This window comes from Pleurodeles waltl, chromosome 3_1, assembly GCF_031143425.1.
Source record: "Pleurodeles waltl isolate 20211129_DDA chromosome 3_1, aPleWal1.hap1.20221129, whole genome shotgun sequence".
In the NCBI taxonomy this organism is placed as follows: Eukaryota; Metazoa; Chordata; class Amphibia; order Caudata; family Salamandridae; genus Pleurodeles; species Pleurodeles waltl.
The window spans coordinates 1881261098-1881288032 of record NC_090440.1 but is presented as its reverse complement, the minus strand read 5'-3'; the positions used below and the strand labels follow the sequence as shown (position 1 = coordinate 1881288032).

Here is a 26935-nt window from a genome sequence, read left to right as displayed (position 1 = left end):
TCAAGGCTTCAAGTGCTATTAGCACAGGCCACATGCCTAGGGAGACAAGGGGGTAATAAGTGGGTATTACAAGGGGCTATCCCTTCCTTATTTTTGAAAGCCTCCATAGTCACCATTTTGAGACCATTGAGGATGTGGAAGTAAAGTGATTGATCCAGAAGGATTGTGGAGCCCTTTCAAGATGTTTTTAAAGATCCATGTATCAAAACAGAGAACTGCTTATTATTGCATCTACCGTTTTGGAATGTGATGTGCTGACAAAAAGTCAAAGATCTATTGTAGAGGGTGCCTCAGAAGGGAAAACTGAGTGGGATATTTGAAGGCATCCCATATCCCAGATGCTCTGTGTGCAAAATCACAGAAGCAGAACTTTCCCTAAAAACACAACTTGGAGACTGAGTGCAGAACATGACTCTGGGGCATCATGGATGACCTCAAAGCATGGCAGGAGGCCACACATGCCCACAGCCTACAATGCATGGCCAGGCATAGCAGACGGAGGGTCAGGCAGCTGGGCACACAGTATTGTCTCACCCGGCTACACATGCCCAAATGCCCTGGTCAACAAGTTCTAGGGGTATGGGCTGAGTACAGAAGTCCAGTGATCCACTGTGCATGGTCTATGGTCATGTTGCAAATTTAGTGGGCAGAGATGACAGACTGCTTGGCCTAAGGTCACTACCAAGGGCCAAAACTTTAGCCTAGGACCTCCTGTGCAAGGCTAAAGGTTATGTGAAGAGAGTTATGTGACAAAAGGACTGGGTGCAGGCGATACTTAGATGTGTTTCATGATTAGCTGAGGTCCTTGCTTAGCATTTTTCTGCTTTATGGAAAACCTGAATACATATAATTAAAAATATGTAAGGGAAGAAGACGTTATACTTCTCTACAGAGAAGAGAAGAACAAGCAGCTCTGTGTTGGCTCAGTACTATCTCAGAAGTGGTAGACTGGGAACAATTATTGTTTAAAGTGTGTTTAATATCCTACTTGAATAACTAAGACCTTTTTAGTTGCTAAACAGAGCCAATCCACAGAGTGGGCAGGAGGGAGCACCACTGAGTTATCTGTGGTTATATAGAACATCCACTAAAAAGAGCATTACCTAACTTGTTCCGGCATCCTGACGGATTAAAGTCCTGTCCTTCAAATTTTACTTGATCCAAAAATCTTAATGAAACTAAATCAATGAAGATTCATGAGAAAATATGGTGTGGGGGAGATGACTTTGAAAGCTGCTCTAGATGCAGCATGAGACATTGTAGAAATGGAAAAATGTATGTATGCAATGAGAATGAATAATCAATCATCTGCAATGATGTATTCTGTGACTAAGGATACAAAAGATACTAAGGAGAAATCTTAGCAAAAGAAACGTGAACTCTACAAGAAACAATATATTCGTTGGAGGTGTGAGTCCAAGGATTACTTAGCAAATTACAAAAAATGTCCAGCTGTGAACCAAGTTTGCAGTGCATGCAAGAAAAGAACATTTCAGCAGAGTATATATGTCAAAATATGGATAGGAATGCTAATTATATTTCTGAGGCTGATGAGTCCCTTGATGTGCAAGGTTTTTTTTGTGTGTAAACGAAATCCATGATACCTCAAAAGCACTGCAAACTAAATTGCCTTCTTGTGAAGTGTTAATCGATGGCATGATTGCTATGATACATTTATGCCCTTGGTACAGCATAATAGGTAAGACATAGTTCGATAAAGTATGGCCAAAGAGGAGATTATCGCAAGCTCACGTAAACGCTGGTAGCTACACTGGACATTGAGTTGCCATAGCAGGGTTAGCATTGGTCAATCTGCAATTGAAAGAGGTTTCCATGATACGATGTGTGTAGCAGAAAAAAAGGAGATTATTTTGGGGTGGCCACATCAAGAACAGCTTGGAATACAATTATATCCAATAGCCAATCCACCAGTCCACACTGTTCAAAAAAGGAGTAAAAAGTGTGACTAGTATAAAGATTTATAATAAGAGTTTGAGAGGTGTTCAGTTCATCCTCAGGTAAACTAAAAGACTTCAGACAAAGGATTGTACTTAAGGAGATGCCATTCCTGTAAGGCAGAACATGTGGAATGTTCCTATGACCTGTAAGGACAGATTAAAGGAATGTCTTGTGGATTTGTATAACAATGATATTAATAAACCAAGTGAGAGCTTGAATTGGTTGTCTCCAGGTGTGACTTCACTGAAAGCTAATGGTGATCTTTTGTCGTGTGTTGACCTGAGATGCTTAAATGACGCCATCAGGCTAGCCCCCTTTCCACAGCTGAATTTACAAAAATTAGAAGTCAATTTCCGTTGTTACGCAAGAAGAACGGAGTAGATTACTCCATCCCCCTGGTGGAAAGACTGATCACAGACTATACAAATGTACAAATGATCGCCAAACTGGCATTCATTTTAAGGCATTGATTGGAACTGCTTCACAACAGATCCTGTCAGTGCATATTGCTGTTCAGTGCAGGGTTGCACCAGCATGGCACAAACCTGCACCAAACAGCTTTATTTTGATATTTTGAAAAAGAGAATCCCACAATGAGTCTTTCTTTTTCAAACTAAAAAAAAATAATTTTCCCTTCACCATCAGAGTCATCACCCCTGGCGTGGGGAGCATTATTTAGATTTTATCTATCGTTTACTGTCAGGGTTTGCCTGGCGGTGAACGAGAGTAAAAAAATGGCTACATGTCCGCCCATCTAAATTTGGGCCATTTCTCCGCCTGTCCTTACTCAGTCAGAGTTGTTTGTCTATGGTGGTGATGGAGTAGTCACCTTCGTAGCCAAACCCCTGATTCACTCCCAATTAAACCAGGCAGGCCGACCATTCTGTTAGCAATGTGTATATGCTGTCACCCTTGCAAAGGGGTATAAACAACGCCAATATATAAATTAGCCACTTAGCATTTTCTGTGTGTAATGCCAAACAGATAATCTTACTAATGTCTATTATCAGGTAGAATTCAAAGATAATTCAAGACAATTCATGATTTTCAGAGGTTATGAAAAGAATTTGTTTGGGTTGGCAAGTGCCTCAGCGGTATTCCTGAGAGTAATGTAAAGACAATTGGATGGTATATAAGGAGCTAGGGAATTCCAGGACAATACTTTGGTGTTTGGTAAACACAAAATGGAACATGATAATATTTTGAAGAGTATTTATTTACTTTATGAGAAAAAGGTCTGACAATCATATGCAGCAAGTGTACATTTGCCAAATCTTAAGAGGAGAATTTAGTTCTTCGGTCAAAAATACTAATGTCGATGCCACTGTAAGTGCCCCAGAGTCAACATGCAAGGAACAACTAATGTCATTTTAGGATTGACAGAATTTTACTCACGTTTTGTTGATCATTATGCAACCTAAGTCTAACCAGTAAGAAAAATGCTGAAGAAATATGCAAAGTTTGTATGGTCTCTCAAAAATTCTACCTGTTTCATTTTAGTAAAGATGAAATGATGAGTGCTCCATGTTTGAAAATATTTGTGATGGATGCTGATCACATGGTTGTATTGGTTGCTAGCGGTTATGGTGCTAGCACCATCTTATTACAAAAGAAGTGTGAGGATGAATGGATTGTAGCTTATGCGACCTTATTGATAAAATCGTTATACTTTGTAGAGTACCGCTGGATACAGTTGAGTCACCCGACAGACCTTGGCGTAACACTGCTTTTGATTTTCGGGGATCATTTTCTATGCTATTTTCTAGAGAATCTTTCGCTTTGCCTCGTTTGAATATTATTCTAAGTAGTCTGAGGTGCATATGGTAAGTAACATTACTACCGATGTTGTTATAGAGTTTTTGAAAGACCTATTTTTGTTGTGGGTGAATTCTTGAAAAACTGTTTTCCGATATCGGGGTGCTTCTTACATCCGTCAAAATGCTAATGCTACTGAAAAGTTGTGAAATAGGACACTTGAAGTTGGAGTTATACCTTCCTGAGGCTAATGATCAAGTTGAGTCTTATAACAGTGTAGTCAACACTTAAGTCAGATTTACCTAGGAAAAATTGTTACAAGCAATGTGGATTTATATAACATGGATATTATTTACCCAATTAAGTGCTTGGATTTGTTGTCTCCAGTTGTGACTTCACACAGAATGATTCCTAATTCAGTGACTGGAAAAATGGCTGTTGAGTTATTAGGAAAAAGGAAATCCACCACTAAATTGGTTTTAAAGTGGTTGGTGAAAAGAATAAATTTGGGGTCAGAGTGGACGTTGAAATGAGGAAAGAGCTGAATTGTATCAGGCAGTAAGAAGGAAAAAGCTTCCTTCATGTTTGGACAACTATAATGTTGGCTACTGTTTACCATGTGTATTTGTTAGGATATCATGTGTATTATTCCATGATTTCTGTAATTTCTGCCATATTAATTCTGTTAGTTTTCCTGAAAAAAATGTTTATAAAAAGGGGGAAGATGTGTATTGTGGTGAATGCATTTAGGGGCATATTTATACTCCGTTTGCGCCGAATTAGCGTCGTTTTTTTCGACGCAAATTCGGCGCAAAACTAACGCCATATTTATACTTTGGCGTTAGACGCGTCTAGCGCCAAAGTAGGAGTAAAGAGCGTCATTTTTTTGCGTGAACGCCTTCCTTGCGTTAATGAGATGCAAGGTAGGCGTTCCCGTCCAAAAAAATGTCTGCGACGCAAATGCGTCGTATTTATACTCCCGGGCACAAATCACGCCCGGGAGTGGTCGGGTCAAAAAAACCCGCATTTGCGCCTCTTTTTAACGCCTGGGTCAGGGCAGGGGTTAAGGGACCTGTGGGCTCAAAATGAGCCCACAGCTGCCCTCCCATGCCCCCAGGGACCCCCCCTGCCACCCTTGCCCACCCCAGGAGGACACCCAAGGATGGAGGGACCCACCCCAGGGACATTCAGGTAAGTTCAGGTAAGTATACATTTTTTTTTTTTTTTTTTTGGCATAGGGGGGCCTGATTTGTGCCCCCCTACATGCCACAATGCCCAATGACCATGCCCAGGGGACATAAGTCCCCTGGGCATGGCCATTGGGCAAGGGGGCATGACTCCTGTATTTACTAAGACAGGAGTCATGTAAATGGCGTCTGGGCGTCGTTAAAAATGGCGCAAATCGGGTGGAGGCGATTTTTTGCGTCAACCTGACTTGCACCATTTTTAAGGTGCCCTAGCACCACTTTTCCCAACGCCGGCGCTGCCTGGTGTACGTGTTTTTTTTCCACGCACACCAGGCAGCGCCGGTCTGCTTGCGCCGGCTAACGCCATTCAATAAATACGGCGCCCGCATGGCTCTTCAGAATGACGTTAGCCGGCGCAAAAATGTTTTGACGCTAAACTGCGTTAGCGCAGTTTAGCGTCAAAAAGTATAAATACGGGCCTTAGTGCGTTTAGAATGTCAGATAGCTGCAATGTAGATTATTTATTCGGTGCATTCCAAGCTTTGGCAGCTAACTGTAAGCAGTGCTCCTGGGAGAATGCAGGTGAGGGCTGCTCCTTTTCACTGACCTGTTCCTCCCATAAAAGAAGAGGTTGCATTCATCAACAATTAGTGTGAGCCTCTACTTAACAGGCCACCTGAGTTCTCAGTACCAACCTGTCCAGAGAAAAGATGGTGTAGGTTAGTTGCACTGAAGTTCCCGAAGCTCACTCACATGACGAGCTCCCTCACTTGACAAGCTGAAGCAACCACAATGAGAAGACAGTCTTGAAGGTCAGGAAATGCAGCAAGCAGCTATGCATTGGCTCAAATGGGGTACACATGAGAAACGTTAAGACCAATGTCCCACTCTGGCATCAAAAACAACTTGAGAGGAAATGTGTGTTTAACCTCTTATAAACCTCATCAGAACAGGTGATTCGAACAAGGACAGTTTGTCAGGCAAATAGAGATATGCAAAAAAGGCCAACCAATAACCTTTTAGAGTGCCTGCTGCAAGGCCTTGATGGACTAAAGATAAAACATACAAAAGGATGTTTGACAGCTCCACCTGTAAGGCGTCAGTGCGGCAAACACCATACCAGCCTCAAGTTTATCCCAGCACCCAGCATAAATGGTAATTGTGGAAGGGCTTCTGGCAGCAACCATAATAATCAAACACATGTAGTTGTAGATTGTATAGATTCAGGTAGAGGACCCTTCCCTATAGCTGAGACAGGAGGTCCTCATGAAACAGCAGTCTGGTTTAAGGACAGATGCTCATGCCCAATAGTTATAGGAACCACACTCTGCTTGACTCAACTGTGAACCACACTCTCCTGGCCCAATCTGGAGCTACTAGCATGACTTGGGTCTGGCCGTTCTTGATTGTCTTCAGCACAGAAGAAGCAGGAGAGGCAGAGGTGGGAAAGGGTACAGGAGTCAGATGTTCCATTTCAGCCGCAATGTGTCTCCTAAAAAGTGTTTTTGTAGGAACTCCAACATGCAAAATTGTTGAAACTCTGGCACTCAGGCCCCTGTTTGGTGATTTGCAATCAGGATGATCAGGATTATGCCCTAGTGCTTTAACAGCCTCAAGGACACAAAGCCTGTGGACAAGCAGGATGCAAGATGCCAGCAGGCTCAGAAGCTTCAGGTCACTCTTATCTTATTACAGGGTCAAGCCTGAAACATCAGGATCATAGCCTGAATTTCCTGATCTTATTGCTCTGGAGGTAAAAACTCTGAAGTCCACTGTGTTCAGGGTTGTTCCAATGAAAGGAAGCCTCAATGATGATGTTAAGAGTTCTGCCATTGTCCGGTCTTGGTCCTCAACTGACTGTAGTGACAATGCATTCAGCACCCAATCATCGAGGTGCAGGAATACAGGTGCTCCCAATCTCCGAAGATGGACAGCAACCACTGCCATCACTTTTGTGAATACCAGAGGGGTTCTGGTGAGGCTGAAGCAGAGCATGGCAAACTGAAAATGGCTGTGGCCCACCTCAAACTACAGATAATATCTGTGGGACTGCAGAACATGTATATGAACTTAGGCATCCTGCCAGCCCAAGGACACCATCCAGTTGCCAGGTCCTGAACACATGGGAATTGGACCAATGTGAACATTCTGACCTTGTTTTTTTCTCAAAAAGGCATTTAGGGGTTCAAAGGTCCTGGATAGGCCTGAGGTTGCCATCCTTTTTTCGTGTCAAGAAAATAATGACAGTAACAACCTCTGCTGTTTTCTGTACCCTCTCGATGGCACCCATGGAGAGCAATAGATGTGCCTCCTGCAGCAGGATGGACAGATGGTTCTCCAACATTTGTTCTAATGTGGGAGGAATAATGATGGGGAGGAGAAAAATGACAAGGCATTGCTTTTTTTAACAATCTGTAAGACCCACCTGTCAGAAATGATGGATCGCTGACCAGGGAGGCAATGATGAATCCTGTCACATCTGCCAGACCCTCATACATGACCTTGAAAGAACTGGAGTGTCTGAGCCACCACTGGGTAGCATGCTGTGACTGTCTATATGCAACCCCCCTCAACTGACTTTAAACTTCCATAACTGATGCAGAAACTGTTTGACATGGGTCAGCAGCCCTAAGAAATGCCTGTAGCTATGCTGTCTGTAAAACGTTCCAAAAAGGAGACAGCATTCTCTCTAAAGGGGCAGCATTCATATAAGGCATAGCTATTAGGGGGGCTGTAAATCGCCAGAGAATTAAGTGGATTTCATCCATCCATATAAAAAAAAGACAACATTGGTATTGATGCCCTGGTCCGGCCTGTGTGCATAAGGTATTTGACGGCATCTTGCCCATCGTGTATTGTCTGGGCCACGGATTTCCTGGTGCCTTCCGGGTCCACCAGCAAGCTCTTGCTCACCATGTCCCAAACGGCATGTGTGAGCGGTCCAGCAGCCAAACTGCATTCACAGATCACAGTGCCAGAGTAGCAGAAGAATCTGCACACTTACTAAAAGCAATAATCCTCTTGGATTTCCTATCCGGGGAAGTGGTTGTAAATTTGTTTGGAATCTTTCAACTGGTTGAGGCCTGCACAATGCGGCTCTCTGGAGTGGAGTGATTGGTGAGAAAATCTGGGTTACCGGTCACCTATCTATTACCTCTGGCCACCTGCTTATTCTCAGGTAGGCAAGAACATTGCTTCAACTAAGTAGGCATCAAAGTATATGTGAAGGCGTCATTAAAAGGAAATAAAGCCTCTGATGTTGCTGCCCACGGATGTAGATTTTCTCTATGAAAATTTGTTTTGGACTAAAAGGAGGGATCCTGAAATTCTAGAGCCTCAGCTGCCCTGCAAACCACCACTGCAAAACAGCCAATCTCTTCCATTGGTGGCCCAGCTCAGGAGAGGGATCAAGCCCTCTGGGATTCTGTAAATCAAAGTATAAGGCATCATAAACATGAGGGGGAATAATCAATCCCTGTCACCATCATTATCAACATCCTGGAGTGCATAATGCTCTGGCATAGTATCAAAGAAAGAACCAAAAACCTAATGGAGCCTTTGCCTGCCATTGCAACATGGTGCAGCATCGATTGGGCTGAGGCTGATGGGTTCGAGGTCTGATATTTGTGTAGGCATCAGAACTTCCTCTACCACAGTTGCCATTGGCACCAACATTTTGCTCGCAGGAACCGGCATGAATATCAGGAATCACGTAGAAGCATGCACTGCCATTGGTTTGGGCCTAGTAACATGTCCCCAGGGGCCAGATGCTTAAGGGAAGGACTCCCTGGTGGAAACCACACTGGAGACCCTTCTGTGGAAACTGAATGCAGGCCAGATGGAGCTGAAAGTGTACTAATGATTTGCAACATTGCCTCTTTGAAGGCTTTGAGTTACTGTGGTGTCAACAACCGTCTGGAATATTTAGGGCACATCAGGACCAACGTGGCTGGAAACTGCAAGTGAGTTGAACTAACGCTATGATTTCAGTCAGAGTGGCGGAATGTGTCACACGCTGCTTTGCTTTCTCATATTTGCATTTGGACTTGGACTTCAACTTTCAAGTGGACTTCGAAGTTGGGTGATCGTGAAAGAATGCCTGGGACAGGGACCGAGTCTAGGGACATGAATTTGATTGGGACTTACATGAAGTCTGCCATTTCCTGTTGTGATCTGCAGTATGCAATGTGCAACCCAGTCTCAGATTGCCTTTGCGTGCACTAGGGCACATATGACATGACCTAGAGTTGTGTCCTGAGCCCAAATACCAAAAATACACCTCATGTACTGAAAACAACATGAGCTTCCTGCAGTCATAGCATGACTTGAAACCTTTAATTTTCAGGGGGACATTGTTCTCTAACACAGTGCGAAATTGTTTAGGAAATCATCAGAAAACTGATAAAATAGGAATGAACTGCTGTAATTGCTATGGGGGCATGGAAATAAAGTACTGATGGTCAGCATGCAGGAGTGGTGCTTATATGCAACTCTACTCCGTCACTTGTTGGGTGGTATGGAGTGAACCCAGAGCAGCAAAACCCCCCTAGAGCTACACAGCAGTACTGCTATGAATAAATGTCTAGAGCCAGTCTAAGGCCAGGGGGATAGCTAAGGTGAAGAATATGTGGTTAGAATTATCCTTCAAACAATTAAGAATGTGAAGTCATGAGCAGCTCACAGGGAAATTATGTTTATGTTGTTCACCTTTGCAGGCAAATGACACTTTTTATTTTTGTTGTCATAACCATAATATCCCTTCAGCTGAAGACATTTTAGGAGATTGCCTATGGTTTAGACCAAATATTACTATAATTAAACCTCCTTTTAATATTTAATAATGATTTTACAGTATGTATATAGCGCATGAGGGTGGGTGCCTGTAATTTCTGGATTGATTACATGTGATATCCTTGTTAACTCAACAGTACCCACAAAAGAGTCAGACCCCTGTCCTCTGCTGATCAAGACTGTAGAACAACGTGGCACTAGGCAGTTCTATACATTGTCCTATTAGCGATAATATAGCACAAAGTATTCCACTTGGATGTTGATATTGGAAAATAAACATTTTCTGTACTTTCTTTTTGGCATCTCTGGATTTGACATTCTTGCCCATACTTCCCCCCAGTCGTTCCAGAAGACCTATACTTCCACAGTGTTGCCACAACCCACACCAATCCATCAGCATCAAAATATATTTCTCCCTTCCAATGACATTACAGTATTGTCTATTTCTAAAGCGGCTAGTAGTTTGTATGTTCTGAGAAGAATGTAGGAGAGCTTTAAAGATTCAAGTTTTCTGGTGTAGTTTAGTACTCCTCTGGTGATTTAACAAACCGTGAAAGTGTGAGAGGGTCAAACGGGATCACATATTCCGATATTACAGGATTTCATAAGAGGCACACACCTCTAAATGCCTGGTAGGATTGGGATTAAAGTTATTCAGATGCTGCATTCCACTCTGTACTACCACTACCATATTTTTACATGCATTGAGTTGTTGAGAATTCTCATACATTCCTTACATCCAAGACCATATCAGATAGAAGGCACATGTTTTACAGGACTTTCAAAAACAGAGGGGCATATTTACAAGAAACTGGTGCATCAGTGCTGATGCACCAGTTTTCTTGCCTCACTCCTGCTCCACCTAACGACACCATGGGTGCGGCATGGTGCAAATTAGGCCAATAGCATCAACATTTTTGACGGTATTGGGACACTTTGCTGCACTAGCGTCAACAATATTGACACTACCGTAGCAAATTGCAAGGAGGCCCAATGATTAAAATGGGTACATCACTTTAACACCTGCTTTGAGGTGTTAAACATGATGCCAAAAATGGCACTGTGAAATCTTGTAGATTTCACTGCGCCATTTTTGTGGGACCTCCTAACGCTGGAACAGCCCCCCTTGCATACATTATGCCTGGAGCAGGCATAATGTGGTGTAAGGTGTCGCAAAGTGGAGCAATGCATGCATTGCACTACTTTGTAATGATGGCGTGGCAAAATTGCCTCCTTGAGCTACATTAGCATAAAAAAAAGATGCTAGTGTGGCGCAAGGAGGCAACAAAGCCTTTTAAATCTGGCCCAGAAAGTCTTAAAATACCCCAAATCTCAGTATCTGTGCCTCTTGAAGGAAACTACATTGCCTAACTACCATGAGTGTGCTGTTACAACCTGACTGTAGGCAATATTTCTGGGCCCCTCGCTTGGTAGCAATTCAATATTTGTTGGCAACCATCAATGTGTTCACAAAGCAGTTACTGTCAATATCTTATGGCCTTATGTATCAAAGGAGGATTACGCATTCAGGGCCTGATTCACAAAGGGAAACTTACACATTTGTGTAAGTTTATGCTTTCTCAGTATTAAAAAAACAGCATTTTAAAAGTAGGTTTATGAGTGCGGAGACTTGGCAGTCAGGGCAGATAACTCTGCACATGAAAATATAGGCCTCTCCTATCTTTTATGTGCAGAATCATCCGCCCTGACTAGTGGAGGTCACACTCAAGAAGGACAACAACAAGGGGTCTTCTATTTAGATGTTTTATATATGAAATAATCTTATAACTTATGAAGTGGAATGTACATGGCTTGTGTTATATAATTTTCTAGCCCTGAGGAAGTCAACGAATGGCGAAACACATGTTGGCTATAAATGGAAGTACTGAGTTTTCTTTGGACGACTGGATATTAAGAGTGCTCGGGAATGAGCTCTGATAATTTTGGGAGCTTTCTTGCTACTAAGGAATGATTGGCAACCATTCCTTCCTCTTGGAGCACAAGGAGCTTTTGGATTTGAATAATTGTTGAAATTGAATATGTAGTGCACCCTGATTTTCTCCTGTTGCAACTAGAAATATAAAAAAAACTAATCGTAATGAGAATTCACCTGATGTTTATGGAAACATTTTGGTACCCACAGTTTGGTGTGTTGGAAGTACATCACAACAAGCTATTGACGTGTTTATGGACATATGGACATTGTTGATTTGCTGCCACTTACTCAAGAAATGGTCCCTACTCAATACAAATAAAAAACAAATGAAACAACTCACTAAAATATTTCCAAACCAGTGAATCTAATGAAAACTACTGTACTAACAGGCTCTAAGTATGATACTAATATACCTAGAGCAAAACTCTAGTGATCATGGCTACTGGATCAAGTTTAGGCCTGCTATGTATTTGGACAATCAAACAGCAACCGCATCATCAGCATCAACGGCATCATCATGTGGCCAAAAACCAATATGCTGTCACATTGATCCAGTAGAAACCACTAGTAACTGGTTAATTAGATTTTTCACCAGGAAGCAGCAGTACCAACACGTTGCTCTTGAAACTTGCATGTTATGTGAGATACAGGGTACCATTTTTTGAACAAAAGTAAGATTAGGATTTGACCATAAATGACATATTTAGAAAAAATGCACTATACGTTGCTCTGCAAGACTTTGAACAGGAATATTACCCTTCCATTACTTTGTCTCTCTGCACAGCAAAACTCTTCTGGCACTAGTTTAAGACAACCTAAACGTGCAGTGGATCATAAAGGAAATCACACAAACCCTTGGGTCCCTCATCTTTCTTGTTCTTAATCTCCTTCTTGGGGTCATAGATACTGCAGTCAGTTCCTGCCCAGGTAGAGCTGCAAATACAGGTAGCTTCATTGCTGCAAACCTGCGGACAGAATATGGACACGTTTTTTATATTTTGTTTTAAAAAAGAAACATATTTACAAACCAAGTCCGAGCATTTTGGCATTAAACTCTGATGATAATCAACAACATTAGAAAAGTAGATTTAAAGTGAGGCCGCTGGTGCTAACAGCTGTACACTGCAACAGCTTTTACAGCTCTGGTAAAGAGATAAGTGAAATCAGTACAGCATTGACACCCCTATTCTATGTGAGGGTCAGTGGCAGACTGGCCATTCACTCTTTATCACATTTACTTCTGGTCTGAAAGCCAGGCTATTACCTACAAGCCTAGAGGGACCACCATGATCCACACCAGAAAGTTCCCCGAACCCTCTTGTGTCCAAAACTCTCTGTCAGTGTCTGCAACCAACAAAGTAGCATGCATCCTCTACAGATCCAAAACAGGTCCATTACACAGAGCTTGTTCTCTTGTCCAGAACTGCAACCAACCTGTAGAATGAAGCAACAAACATCTGCACGAATAATGTGGTTGATCTATGCAGGAGGCCCGAGTCCGTTGCAAAGGTAAAATGATGCACAGATTTATCTCTCTGTCTGCAGTGGCAAACGAAGCTGCTGACACTTGATACGATTGTCGAAACTCCAAAATCTATTGTATCCAAGGCACTTGTAAGTAGAAGGAAGAGGGGAGGAACTAGTGCAGTAAAACAAGGGTGTAAAACAGCACTGGTAGCGCTGGGGGGATCTAGCCCCAGAGGCCCCAGTTCAGGAGAAGGCTAATGAATATCTGTGAGATATTCTGCAGGGGGGCCTTCATTTTGAGTAATGCCATTGCAGTAACAATATATGAAACTTGCAAGGCCCTGAGGGCCCATCAGGCATGGGCCGGTTGCATCCATATTTCCACGAACAGCAGTAACTTCCCAGGTAAAAATAAACGAGACCTAGATGTTGTGCTAGATGTTGTATGGACCTTTCTTCACTGTCACCAGAGGGAAGTATAATTCTTCTAGCTTGGTCTAGAGACTGGCATGTCTGCCATCTTGTCTCCCAAGACTGTACTATATCCGGCTTACTCATTTCCTCACTAACTTCTTTTTTCAGCACCATTCTTTCACACTCTGCTTATTTATTCAGTTATCTACCCCCTTCCAAAGGGTAGGGTCCGTCAGATGTTTTCCTGTTTATTGACAGCTAAGCCTGGTTAATATCAATGGCAAATCTACAAATCTGGACGTGGAGACGTTACTCTTATTTCTCAGGAAAAGGCAAAGTAATCAGGATGTTGGAGATTAAAGCATTATTTTTACCCATGGCAACATTGATAGCTTGCTCCACTTTGTACCAGTGTTCTTCCAAAGGGGCACAGCTCCACATGGGAGAAATTGTTTCCAACCAACTTACCTCTCAGGCACACTGGCCCCACATTTGGGTACATGAAATTACTTCCTTGAGGGGTAATACAAACCCAGAGATAACTTAAATCTAGAATTCCTGGAGATTATAGAGGTTTTTTTAATATAGAGGACCAATTCCCATCAGTTAGAGGAGTTCTCAAATCTTCAGACCATTAATCATGCAGCTAAGGTCTCTTTTGGAGTGCTAATAGTGCTCTGAACAGGAAGGTGATCACTCTGTGCTTACCATCGAGGGTGCACATACAGCTAAGACAGTGATGCATTAATGGTTCCATTAGTCCCACCTTCCACCATTTGTGAGCGTAGCCACTACTGCTCAGTGCAACAGGAAATAGCATGAATAAATCCCATAATCATCATTCAATGCCTCAAACTCCAAAAAACATCTTAATATAAACAACCCAGAATGGTCAATCCCTTATTTGTTCAGTTATGTAAGGGGATGTCTGAAAAAAATATTTTTATTAAGGTTTTGAACGAGGATACAAAGCTTCCTGAGGAACCAATGAACATTCTCGAAAACAAAATGCATAAGGAGACACCAAGACAAAATGAGTTTTTCTAGAGATACAATCACTAAAGTAGCCCCCTGTAGTGCCAAAAAGTATATGGAACTAGAACTTGGGAAGAGGTGAGCCCGGAAGCTGAGATGGTGAAGGGAAACTACCTTCTGAGCTGGCGGGTACATGGTGAGGCAGTCACGGTATGTATAAAATGCAAGAGTGAGTGGGAGGGTAGGTTCATTGTGTGTGTATGAAGTCAGTGTGTGGAAGGGAGAGGGGTAGGGGTAGGGTGCCGAAAGGTAGGTGGGTCACATACAATAGGATGGATGTCTGACATATACTCGTCCGGTGCAAGGTTCTGGTCTGTACATATCTAAGTATCCTTGCCAGGATCCCCTCCCTTTGGAAGTAAGATTTCAAGGGTGGGTTCAGGGTCTGTGTCATAAGGAGGATCAAGTCAGGCATATGCGGAGCAAGTCCCCCCAAGGCACTTATCAAGAATTCCTCCACCTGGCCGCCCACTACAGTTGCATAGCTAAACAATACAGATTTAAATCTGGGACGGCCAGAGCTCCTTTGTCAACCGGAAGTCAAAGCTGTGTGAGAGCAACTCTACACCTATTAGGCCCTCATATCTAGTTTAGGAGAAGGGTATCTATGTTCAGGAACACCCCCCGGGGTACCTGTATTGGTAGAATAAAAAAAAAAAAATGCAACAGCCTGGACAGGAGAACCGTTTTTGACAGAGCTATGTTTCTCATAGCAGAAAGTCTGAGAATCTGTTAAAATTTGATGGATTGGCATGTACAGGACATGGCTGCCCTCATATTGCCTTCTAGCACTTGGTCAGTGGTCCTATACATACGAATCACCAGATACCTAATGGTGGTTGGCCCTCATGAGCCATGAGATCATTCACCAGTTCAACTAGTTCAGCCCCTTGCGAAGGGCATGAACAGGGAAGGCACTGGATTACACCAGTTACATGAGTTTATTCCTAATCCAGACAGTCAGCCAAAATAGTATAGTGCCTACAATGTCCCGATCTCATTTGCACGCTCACCCAGCAGATGTAACAATATATTATACATGCAGCACAAGACATATAGGAGTGTCACATCCAGTGTCAGACCTTGATAGCAGTTGCCCTGTCAAATCGTCAATGGCAATGGTGCTACAGTGATGGCAAGCAGTGACAGTGATAAAGGGCAGCCCTGTCACATCCCTGCCACTCGGGCATATTGGCAATATTACTCAACCCATTTTGACACGTACTTTTGGGTTCGTATATAATAAGTTAGACTATTTGAGAAAGCCATTTCCTAAGCCCATGCTGGCCATGACCTCTAATACACAGTCCCACTGCAGTGAGTCAAAAGCTTTTTCAATATCAATTGACAGGACCTGTGCCTCAGAATAATCAACTAGAGGATAATTTGACAGAGCACCAGACTTCTAAAAATGACCATCGTGCTATGTGTATGAATAAAACTCAATGCTGCAATTTTAGGAAGGAGCCTGTTTGCCAAGATCCTGACCAATAATAGTCAACATTGAGCATAGATAAAGGTCTGTAAGAGGCCACCTGCTATGAGTCTCTGCCCTTCTTAAGGAAGTGGTACTGTCATTGCTTCTCTAATTGTGCTTGGAAGGCTGCCCAGCGCCCTAGCCTCATTAAACATCAAGGTCAATTTGGAGGCTAGTATATCCATATATATTAAGGAATGTTCTACGGGTAGGCCATCTGAGCCGGGAACCTTTCCCCTGGCAAATTCCTTAATATCACTCCACACTTCCTGCATCAATATATCCTCATCCATGAGTCCTGCCTGCGTTTTAGGCATCATAGCACCCTTTATATCGTCATGTACCCCCTTGTCTGGGTTGGCTAGCCACATCAGCAGCCTCCAAGCCCTGTCCCTTTTATCATGCACTTTATGGAGGTAAGTTCTGTAATCCTAGTCATTCATTCAGTCAACCATAGCCAGTAAGCAGTCTCTTATTACTTTTAATTGTTAACCAGCATCTGGGTCATTTAGTACTGAATTCAACATGTCAGTAGTTTCTCTTGTTTGTAAACGTCGCCATTGCAACTATTTGACATCACTGTACGCTTTCTAGAGCTGTGGAGCATGAAGTGGAACTACTGAGCAGGAAGTGAGGTTGGTTGAGGGTACAGGAGGGAAGCTGGGAGGACTTGTAACAAGAGTGTACAGACCTCTACGGATAACTCTTCCACAACCAGCCCAGGGGATGCCGCTTCAGGATTCCTTGCACTGCCGCTGTTGGGGGAAAAGAGAAAGGCCCACAATGCCCAGAAATAAATGAGGTGGGGGAAGGGAGTGTGTTAACACTGGCATGTGCTCATCTAGAGCTGCTGCTCCCCATGGCATGGAACACACCAGGGCGTGTGCCCTGTTGAAGACCCGGCCAAGAGCAGAGGCTGGGATGGGCCCACTTTCTTGGTTACTGGTTATTGAGCATGAAATAGTGGAATTCCTCCAGCCACAAAGGTAACCTCCAACTATATGTTGGGCAGTATAGGATATGATACATCCATGGGGAAAAGAAAAATCAATAATTTCCTTGAGTCCATAGGGGACCCCATTACTAACTATTTAACAATGGTCATGAGGGTGATTAATTCATAAATGAGTTTGGTGGAGGGAAAGATTAACACAGCCAGGAGGCAATCAATTTCTACAGCTGGTGTTTCGCCCCCAGCTCTGACAGCATCGGAGAGCATAAGTGTGGCAAGTAATGAAGCAAAAATAGCAATAGAATTTACAAATAAAGAGAAACAGTAGGATAAATGGGCCCTGTACTTAATGCGTCAAGGGGTCTTACCCTGGATTCTAAGAGTAATGCATTGATAATCCATCCTTCCCCCTCAACTCATCCAGGTGAAAAGGATGAAAAAGGGCCCATGCTGTCAGTACAATGACCAGGGGGTCTTTGGGGCACTCCCGGGTTACCAAGAAGGGGAAGAAAAGATGCACCTCCGCACAGCAATATGGCAAACCAAAGCAATCAGACATTAATCATTATCAGGATATGGAAGCAGGGATCCTTGATTACTGTACCAAGCTGTTTGATAAACTGGAAGATAGGCTAAGTGACTTCCATTCTTTTTTCTCCAAGAAATTGTCAGAATTGTAAGCTGCTTTGAATGTCTCAGGAGCGTATCCTGAACATGAGGGTTTGTGTCAACATCAGGACAGTGCGCACTATACGGGCAACGTAAATGCAAAAACCCAGTCCTTATGCAAGGGCATATTTCATGCATTGTGTTTCTATGCAGTATGTTAACCTTTTGCATTGCAGAGCTTTTACCTTGAAAAGTCATTAATGCTGTTTGTAATACATTGTTCATTTGCAAGGCTTGTTTGCAGGATTACAGGGTGTGGTCCTTATTCTAAGACATTCTAGAAGCCTTTCCTGCAGCATGGTTGGGTGTGGCTCATGGGCGGGGCTGGGCTCTATATAAGGGAGCCAGCCAAGCTCCACGTGCACACTATTCAGAGATCCCGGTGCAGAGCAGCAGCATTTTCCTGAGTTCCTGTCCCGGAGGCCTATTAAGTCATTTCCAGACCTGCCCTCATTTATTTGGTGATCTTCAAGCAGGGCGGTAAAGTGGAGGTCGGGTTAGGCCCCCGACTCCGTGTCCAGTGACATTCCAGTTTTGGGCCTAAACATAAAATTGCGTGTGCGATTGTTTTCCTGGAATTTGGCTCTTGGCATTCAGGTCAGCAATGTGCGCAATCATTTCATGGCAATTGCATTGTGATGTTTGAATCGGCAACAGTGTGCACAATTCATTCCTGGCATTTGGCTCTTGGCATTCAGGTCGGCAATGTGCGCGATCATTTCATGGCAATTGCATTGTGATGTTCGAATCAGCAACAGTGTGCGCGATTCATTCCTGGCATTTGGCTCTTGGCATTCAGGTCGGAGGTGTGCGCGATCATTTCATGGCAATTGCATTGTGATGTTCGAATCGGCAACAGACTGCACGATTCATTCCTGGCATTTAATTCTTGGCATTCAGATCGGCAGCGTGAGCGATCATTTCATGGCCTTTGATTCTTGATGTTCGAATCGGCAACAGTGTGTGTGATTCATTTCTGGCATTTAACTCTGGAAGTATAGATCGGCAGTGAGTGTGCGCGATCATTTCATGGCATTTGGTTCCTGATGTTCGAATCAGCAACAGTGTGCGCGATTCATTCCAGCCATTTAACTCTTGAATTACAGATCGGCAGTGCGCGCGATCGTTTCATTGAATTTGAATCTAGATGTTCGAATCGGCAACAGTCTGCGCGATTCATTCGTGGCGTTTTAACTTTTGAAATACAGATCGGCAGAGTGCGCGATCATTTCTAGACATTGACATCTTGATGTGCAGTTTGATTAAGGTGCATAATAATTCCTGAACATTTGAGTCTTGGAACACTTAATCAGAGTGTGATGTAGCAGTGTTATTCATGATTCTAGCACAGTTCATGCAGAGAAAACCAGGTGCTCTTTGATTTTTGCTGTAATGCAGTGATTATTCCAAGAACTATTTGGAGAGCGTTCATTGTTCAAAATATGATATGTTAATTCTGGAATGTTCATATAAAACTTTGCATAACCTTTCTTGATTTCCAGGTACCTAGATTCCCGAGGCCTAGTTATAGTGAAGCTTTAGGCCATTCATGTTTTCAGTATAAGTGTTATTTGAAACAAAGCTTATTGAAAGTCATTGTGATTAATCTTGCAATTGTGTTGTTTTACTATTGCTTCCACAGGTCTCCTTCCCCGCTGTTGCCAACCCAAAACCCATTCCCCCACTTGGCCATTCTTTCACTCTGTGTTATAATAACTAGTGCAGTTTGGAGCTGCCAAGAGGTGGACATGCTGGGAACATGCGCAAGCACCAAGGATCTGGTCTCCTTGACAGAATAATGAGGCCACACATTTTTTATCTTCCTAGTTTGCGCTAGGTTATTAATATGCCACATTGGATGAGTTAGTTAAAGTCATCATGCAGCTCCAATCGGATGTTGTAGCATCCAAAGACATAGCAACCAGCTTAGCTGAGAGAGTGAGTCAGTTACAAGACCGAGTAGAAAAGAAGGAGCAAGGTTCTTTGGGTGCGGGTTGGCTTGGTCCTCCTTCTCAAGGTTCAGGAGGTAATCCTCCAATTAACATTTCCCTCAACATTCCTTCAGCCTTTCCTCTGGCTCCTCCAAAGCGGTTTTCAGGTGATCCTCTGAAAGCGCAATCCTTTTTGGTTGAAGTAGAATTGCATTTTACCTGTCGACCAAGCACTTTCCCTGATGCCCAATCCAGGGTGGCCTTCCTGTTATCTTATATGACTGGAGATGCGGCCACCTGGGCAATTCCTCTTGTGCGTAAAGACAGTCCCCTGCTTTATAATTGGAGAAACTTTGTCCTGGAATTTGAAAGAGATTATTGATAGAAGAACAGTGACTCTATCAGCAGACCGAGAACTGTTAGAATTGAGACAAGGCAATAAAGATTTAGGCCCTCATTCTGACCCTGGCGGTTTGAAACCGAAAGGGCAGAGGGCCGCGGAAGCACCGCCAACAGGCTGGCGGTGCTTCATGGGCAATTCTGACCGCGGAGGTAAAGCCGCGGTCAGAAAAGGGCAACCGGCGGTTTCCCGGCGGTTTACCCCTGGCCCAGGGAATCCTCCATGGCGGCGCTGCTTGCAGCGCCGCCATGGGGATTCCGCCCCCCTTCCCGCCAGCCTGTACCTGGCGGTTTACACCGCCAGGAAGAGGCTGGCGGTAACGGGTGTCGTGGGGCCCCTGGGGGCCCTTGCACTGCCCATGCCACTGCTTTGCAGACACTGAAAATCGCGACGGGTGCAACTGCACCCGTCGCACCCCTGCAAATCTGCCGGCTCCATTCGGAGCCGGCTTCCTCTTTGCAGGGGCTTTCCCGCTGGGCCGGCGGGCGATCTTCTTGAGATCGCCCGCCGGCCCAGCGGGAAAGTTAGAATCACCGCAGCGGTCATTTGACCGCGGTGCGGTGTTTGGGCGGTTTCCGCCCGCCGCCTGCCGGGGTCGGAATGACCCCCTTAGTTTCCTACTTGACTAGTTTTAATCGGCTGATAGCAGAGACATCCTGGCCTGAAGAAAAGCAAGCAGCCCTGTTCTACCAAGGTCTCAAAGAAGAGCTAAAAGACATTCTTGCCCAGATCGATCCTCAACCTACAGATTGTCTAGATCTGATAAACCTTGTTTTGAGAATAGACCATCGTCTTGCAGAACGACAGGGAACACGCAAAAAGACTCAGAAATATTCCTGCCGTGTTCACGAACGTAGAGAATCAAGAACTCAGAAAGAGAGTAATCATGAACCAATGGAAATTGGAACTATCAGGCGGCCTTTGACAAAAGACGAAAAAGACCTACGTAGAAAGAACGGACAATGTCTTTACTGTGGGCGCAAGGGCCACTTCATCAAAGAGTGTCCAATAAAACCAAAGAGCAAACAAGGTCCTATCAAGAAAATTGCAGCAAATGTACAAACCGAGCAGGAAAAACTAGATCACCCAAGATGTAAAGAAGGGTTGCTCTTGGGTGTCACCATGGACCCTTCACAGTCAAGGCATCTTAAGTTAGACATTGAAGTACAAGTAAAGAAGAAGAAATATCTAAAGAAAGCCTTAGTGGATTCTGGGGCTACTGGTAACTTTGTGGATGCACAATTGGTTCAAACATGGGGGATCCCATGCACCAAGAAGAAAACACCAGAAATAATACAAGCCGTAGATGGAAAACTCTTAACTGGAGGTCCAGTGACTCTGCAGACCGCCCCCTTGCTTGTCGGTGACCTATAATGGGGGAAATCAGAATATCAAACATGAAGAGAAAATTATCTTTGATACCATCCATGCTCCTCAGTATGGAATCATTCTTGGTCTGCCGTGGTTAAGTTATCATAACCCTGAAATCAACTGGTCAGAACGGAAAATCATATTCTCCTCCATCTTGTGTAATGAAAAATGTCTCCAGACATCAAGAGTCACAAAACCTTGCAAATTTCACGTAGCAACATCTGCTGAAAAAGATGTAACGCTGCCCTGGCAGTGCTCATCCTATCTAGATGTATTTGATGAAAGAGAAGCAGAAACCTTACCACCTTACAGACCATATGACTGCCAAATTGATCTAACTCCTGGTGCTATACTCCCTAGTTGTCGTGTATACGCCTTGTCAGAACATGAAAATCAACACCTAAGAAAATACTTAGATCAATTTCTAGCTAATGGCTTTATTCGTCCTTCCAAGTCTCCTGCAGCGTTTCCTCTTTTTTTGTCCCCAAGGCTAATGGGGATCTTCGAACCTGCATAGACTATAGAGGATTGAACAAAATCACAGTTAAGTACAAATACCCATTACCTCTGATTTCTGTCTTGTTGGATCAAGTTAGAAAAGCAAAGATCTACACTAAGTTAGACTTAGGAGGTGCTTACCATTTAGTCAGAATGTAAGAAGGCAATGAATGGAAAACTGCCTTTAAAACCCGATATGATCTAGTTGAATACACAGTCGTGCCCTTTGGACTTTGTAACGCTCCAGCAGCATTTCAATTCTTTCTGAATGACGTCCTTAGAGAGTATCTAGATCTATTTGCAATAGTCTGTATCAACAATATTTTAATCTATTCAGACAATGAAGTCGAACATGTACAACATGTCAAGAAGATTCTCACAGCCCTTCTAAAACATCATCTGTATTGCATATTAACCAAATGTGAATTCCACGTTACCACCGTTGAGTTCTTAGGAGTCATCCTTACCCCTCAAGGTATGGTCATGGCAGAAAGAAAAGTATAAGCGGTAGCTGATTGGCCCACTCCAAAGACTGTTCGAGATGTTCAGTGCTTCCTAGGTTTTGCAAACTTCTATTGCAGGTTCATAGATCATTTCTCTCAGGCAGTGGCGCCAATCACCAAGTTGTTAAGAAAGAAAGAACCATTTGTATGGTCCCCCGAAGCTGACAGAGCCTTTTCAACCTTAAAGGAAGCCTTCTCCACTGCCCCAGTCTTGACTCACCCAGACGTTGAGCGTCCATTCATAGTGGAAGCAGATGCTTCAGATGTGGCAGTTGGTGCAGTGTTATCACAACGCAGTAAAGATACTGGTCAACTACATCCTGTAGCCTACATGTCTCGAAAACTGAACAAAGCTGAACGAAATGATGTAATTGCTGAGAAACAGCTTCTGGCAATCCGTGATGCCTTCAAAGAATGGAGACACCATTTGTTAGGCGTCAAATATACTATCACAGTATATACAGATCACCGCAATCTCCAGTTCATGAGTTCAGGTAGACTTTTGACTCCTCGGCAATTACGATGGATGCTGTTTTTTGCCAAGTTTGATTTTGTGGTAACCTTCTGTCCTGGAAAAGATAATCGCAAAGCAGATGCTTTGTCCCGTCAAGACTCTAAGATGTTACCCGCGATCCAGTCTCCTAGGTCTATCATTGCTCCAGACATGGTTCTTTGCATCATAAAAACCGAAGACTTTTTTGAAGAAATCCGTAATTCCTTCACCATTGAGAAATGGCAGACATGGGCTCAAGCAGATCCCAAAAGGTCAATCAAACAAGGACTCCCTTTCCATGATGCCCGTTTATTTGTTCCAAATACCAAGTTGCGCAAGTTGGTATTTCATTGGTTGCATGTTATACCTACGGCAGGCCATCCAGGTATTCCTAAAACTCTTGAATTAGTCCAACGCTACTTTTGGTGGCCTACTTTGATAAAAGACGTGAAGTAGATGGTAGCTAACTGTGAAGTTTGTGCTTGCATCAAGTCAAGTCATTCAAAACCAAAAGGATTGTTACATCCTCTCCCAACTCCACTTCGACCTTGAGAGCACCTCTCATTAGACTGTATTACTGGTCTACACATTGTTCAACATCACTCAGTAATCCTCGTGGTGGTAGATAGTTTCACAAAATATGCACATTTCATTGACTGCAAGAAATTGCCCACCTCCAGTGAACTGGCAACAATCCTTTTAAATCGAGTGGTCCGATTTCACGGCTTACCAAAAATGATTCTCTCCGATCGAGGATCACAATTTGCCTCTAACTTCTGGAAAAAGTGGTGCAAAATGCTTCAAATAACTTCTACACTGTCTACCAGTCATCATCCTCAAACGGATGTCCGAACTCAGAGACTAAATCAGACATTGAAACAATATCTGCGTGCTTATGCTGAGAAAGCACTTCATTCTTGGACATCGATGCTTTGGTTAGCTGAACTAGCCTACAATAACTCGTATCATACTTCCATTGGTGTCATCCCCTTTTTTGGTCTGTTTGGCTATCATCCTGATACCTTGCCAATCACGATTCCACAAGAAAGTTCACTTATGCCAGCCATGTCAGAGACGATTCAACAACTCCATCAAACCCAAAAACAAATCCAGCAACATCTAGATAAAGCTAAACAAACGTATAAAAAGCACTATGACAAGAAATATTGTGAAGGACCCGAATATAAGCCAGGTGATAGAGTGTGGCTTTCCACACGTCATATTGACTTCAAGAAAAAGCATATGTTTAATCCCAAATTCATAGGTCCTTACACAGTCCTTCAGCAAATCAATCCAGTGACCTATAAACTGCAGTTACCAAGGTCACTACGTATTCATCCAGTATTTCATACTTCTCTACTGAAAAGAGCTGTCCAAAAAGTCAGCTCCCACAAAGCTCCAGTTCTAGTACAGGGAGAATTGGAATACGAAGTTAAACAGGCGCTGGATTCAAAATTTAGAGGCCGTAATCTCTGGTATCTAATATCTTGGAAAGGTTACGGTCCTGAGAGCAACTCAAGGGTCTCTGCATTTGACATTCATGCTCCATGACTAGTGAGGCGTTTTCATCGCCTAAATCCAGACAAACTAGGCCCTAGAGTGCGTTTGGGAGGGGGGAGTACTGTCAACATCAGGACAGTGCGCGCTCTACGGGCGACGTAAATGCAAAAACCCAGTCCTTATACAAGGGCATATTTCATGCATTGTGTTTCTATGCAGTATGTTAACCTTTTGCAATGCAGGGCTTTTACCTTGAAAAGTCATTAGTGCTGTTTGTAATACATTGTACATTTGCAAGGCTTGTTTGCAGGATTACATGGTGTGGTCCTTATTCTAAGACATTCTAGAAGCCTTTCCTGCAGTATGGTTGTGTGGGGCTCGTGGGCGGGGCTGGGCTCTATATAAGGGAGCCAGCCCAGCTCCACATGCTCACTATTCAGAGGTCCCGGTGCAGAGCAGCAGTATTTTCCTGAGTTCCTGTCCCGGAGGCCTATCAAGTCATTTCTAGGCCTGCCTCATTTATTTGGTGATCTTCAAGCAGGGCGGTAAGGCGGAGGTCGGGCTCCGTTTCCAGTGACATTCGAGTTTTGGGCCTAAACATAAAATCGTGTGTGCGATTGTTTTCCTGGCATTTGGCTCTTGGCATTCAGGTCGGCAATGTGCGCGGTCATTTCATGGCAATTGCATCGTGATGTTCGAATCGGCAACAGTGTGCGCAATTCATTCCTGGCATTTGGCTCTTTGCATTCAAGTCGGCAGTGTGCGTGATCATTTCATGGCAATTGCATTGTGATGTTCGAATCGACAACAGTGTGCACGATTCATTCCTAGCATTTGGCTCTTGGCATTCAGGTCGGCAGTGTGCACAATCATTTCATCGCAATTGCATTGTGATGTTTGAATCGGCAACAGTGTGCGCGATTCATTCCTGGCATTTAATTCTTGGCATTCAGATTGGAAGTGTGCGCGATCATTTCATGGCATTTGCATCGTGAAGTTCGAATCGGCAACAGTGTGCGCAATTCATTCCTGGCATTTGGCTCTTGGCATTCAGGTCGGCAGTGTGCGCGATCATTTCATGGCAACTGCATTGTGATGTTCAAATCGACAACAGTGTGCACGATTCATTCCTAGCATTTGGCTCTTGGCATTCAGGTCGGCAGTGTGCGCAATCATTTCATGGCATTTAATTCTAGGCATTCAGATCGGAAGTGTGCGCAATCATTTCATGGCATTTGCATCGTGAAGTTCGAATCGGCAACAGTGTGCGCAATTCATTCCTGGCATTTAACTCTTGGCATTCAGATCGGCAGTGTGCGCGATCATTTCATGGCCTTTGATTCTTGATGTTCGAATCGGCAACAGTGTGCGCAATTCATTTCTGGCATTTAACTCTTGAAGTATAGATCGGCAGTGTGCGCAATCATTTCATGGCATTTGGTTCTTGATGTTCGAATCGGCAACAGTGTGCGTGATTCATTCCAGGCATTTAACTCTTGAGTTACAGATCAGCAGTGCGTGCGATCGTTTCATTGCATTTGAATCGAGATGTTCGAATCAGCAACAGTGTGTGCGATTCATTCCTGGCGTTTTAACTTTTGAAATACAGATAGGCAGAGTGCGCGATAATTTCTAGACATTGAAATCTTGATGTGCAGTTTGATTAAGGTGCATAATAGTTCCTGAACTTTTGAGTCTTGGAACTCTTAATCAGAATGTGACGTAGCAGTGTTATTCATGATTCTAGAACAGTTCGTTCATGCAGAGAAAGCCAGGTGCTCTTTGATTTTTGCTGTAATGCAGTGATTATTCCAAGAAATATTTGTAGGGCGTTCATTGTTCAAAATATGATATGTTAATTCTGGAATGTTCATATAAAACTTTGCATAACCTTTCTTGATTTCCAGGTACCTACATTCCTGAGGCCTAGTTATATTGAAGCTTTAGGCCATTCATGTTTTCAGTATAAGTGTTATTTGAAACAAAGCTTATTGAAAGTCATTGTGATTAATCTTGCAATTGTGTTGTTTAACTATTGCTTCCACAGGTCTCCTTCCCCGCTGTTGCCAACCCAAAACCCATTCCCCCACTTGGCCATTCTTTAACTCTGTGTTATAATAACTAGTGGAGTTTGGAGCTGCCAAGAGGTGGACATGTTGGGAACATGCGCAAGCCCCGAGTATCTGGTCTCCTTGACAGTTCGGGAGAAACTACATCTGCTCATCCTTAGACAACTGTGCCCCTTGAGACTATTACTTAACTCTCTGGGGGCAGTACAAATCTGATAGTCCAACATTCAAATGTAGCCCAAACGATAAAAGTTAACCCAGGAGGTTGACTCCTGTGTCAGCAGGCCTTGTAGACCTAGTTGGCCCAGCAAAGTCTATTCACAACTCCCTCCAGAGTGTGCACTGTAGAGGGGAGGATCATTCAGTTTTGAAAAACAAAACAATATTTTTGGCTGAAATCTAAATCAGGATGGTCTCATGACCATCCTGAAGGTAGGAAGACCTTTCTGGTAGAAGACCCCCTGATTAGGCATCCACCCAAAGGAATCTCCTGGGGACTGTATCACCATTAAACCCTACTGCAGCGCC

General features: G+C 43.5%; 1 protein-coding gene across 1 annotated transcript in view; it reads right to left on the bottom strand.

The window, feature by feature from the left end:
- ADAM23 (ADAM metallopeptidase domain 23) overlaps positions 1-26935 on the bottom strand; it is an 842294-nt gene that overhangs the window by 59589 nt on the left and 755770 nt on the right. The window contains exon 24 of the mRNA XM_069225976.1: positions 12482-12593. Within this exon, the coding sequence (XP_069082077.1) occupies positions 12482-12593 (112 nt within the window). The remainder of the gene's footprint in view (positions 1-12481; positions 12594-26935) is intronic.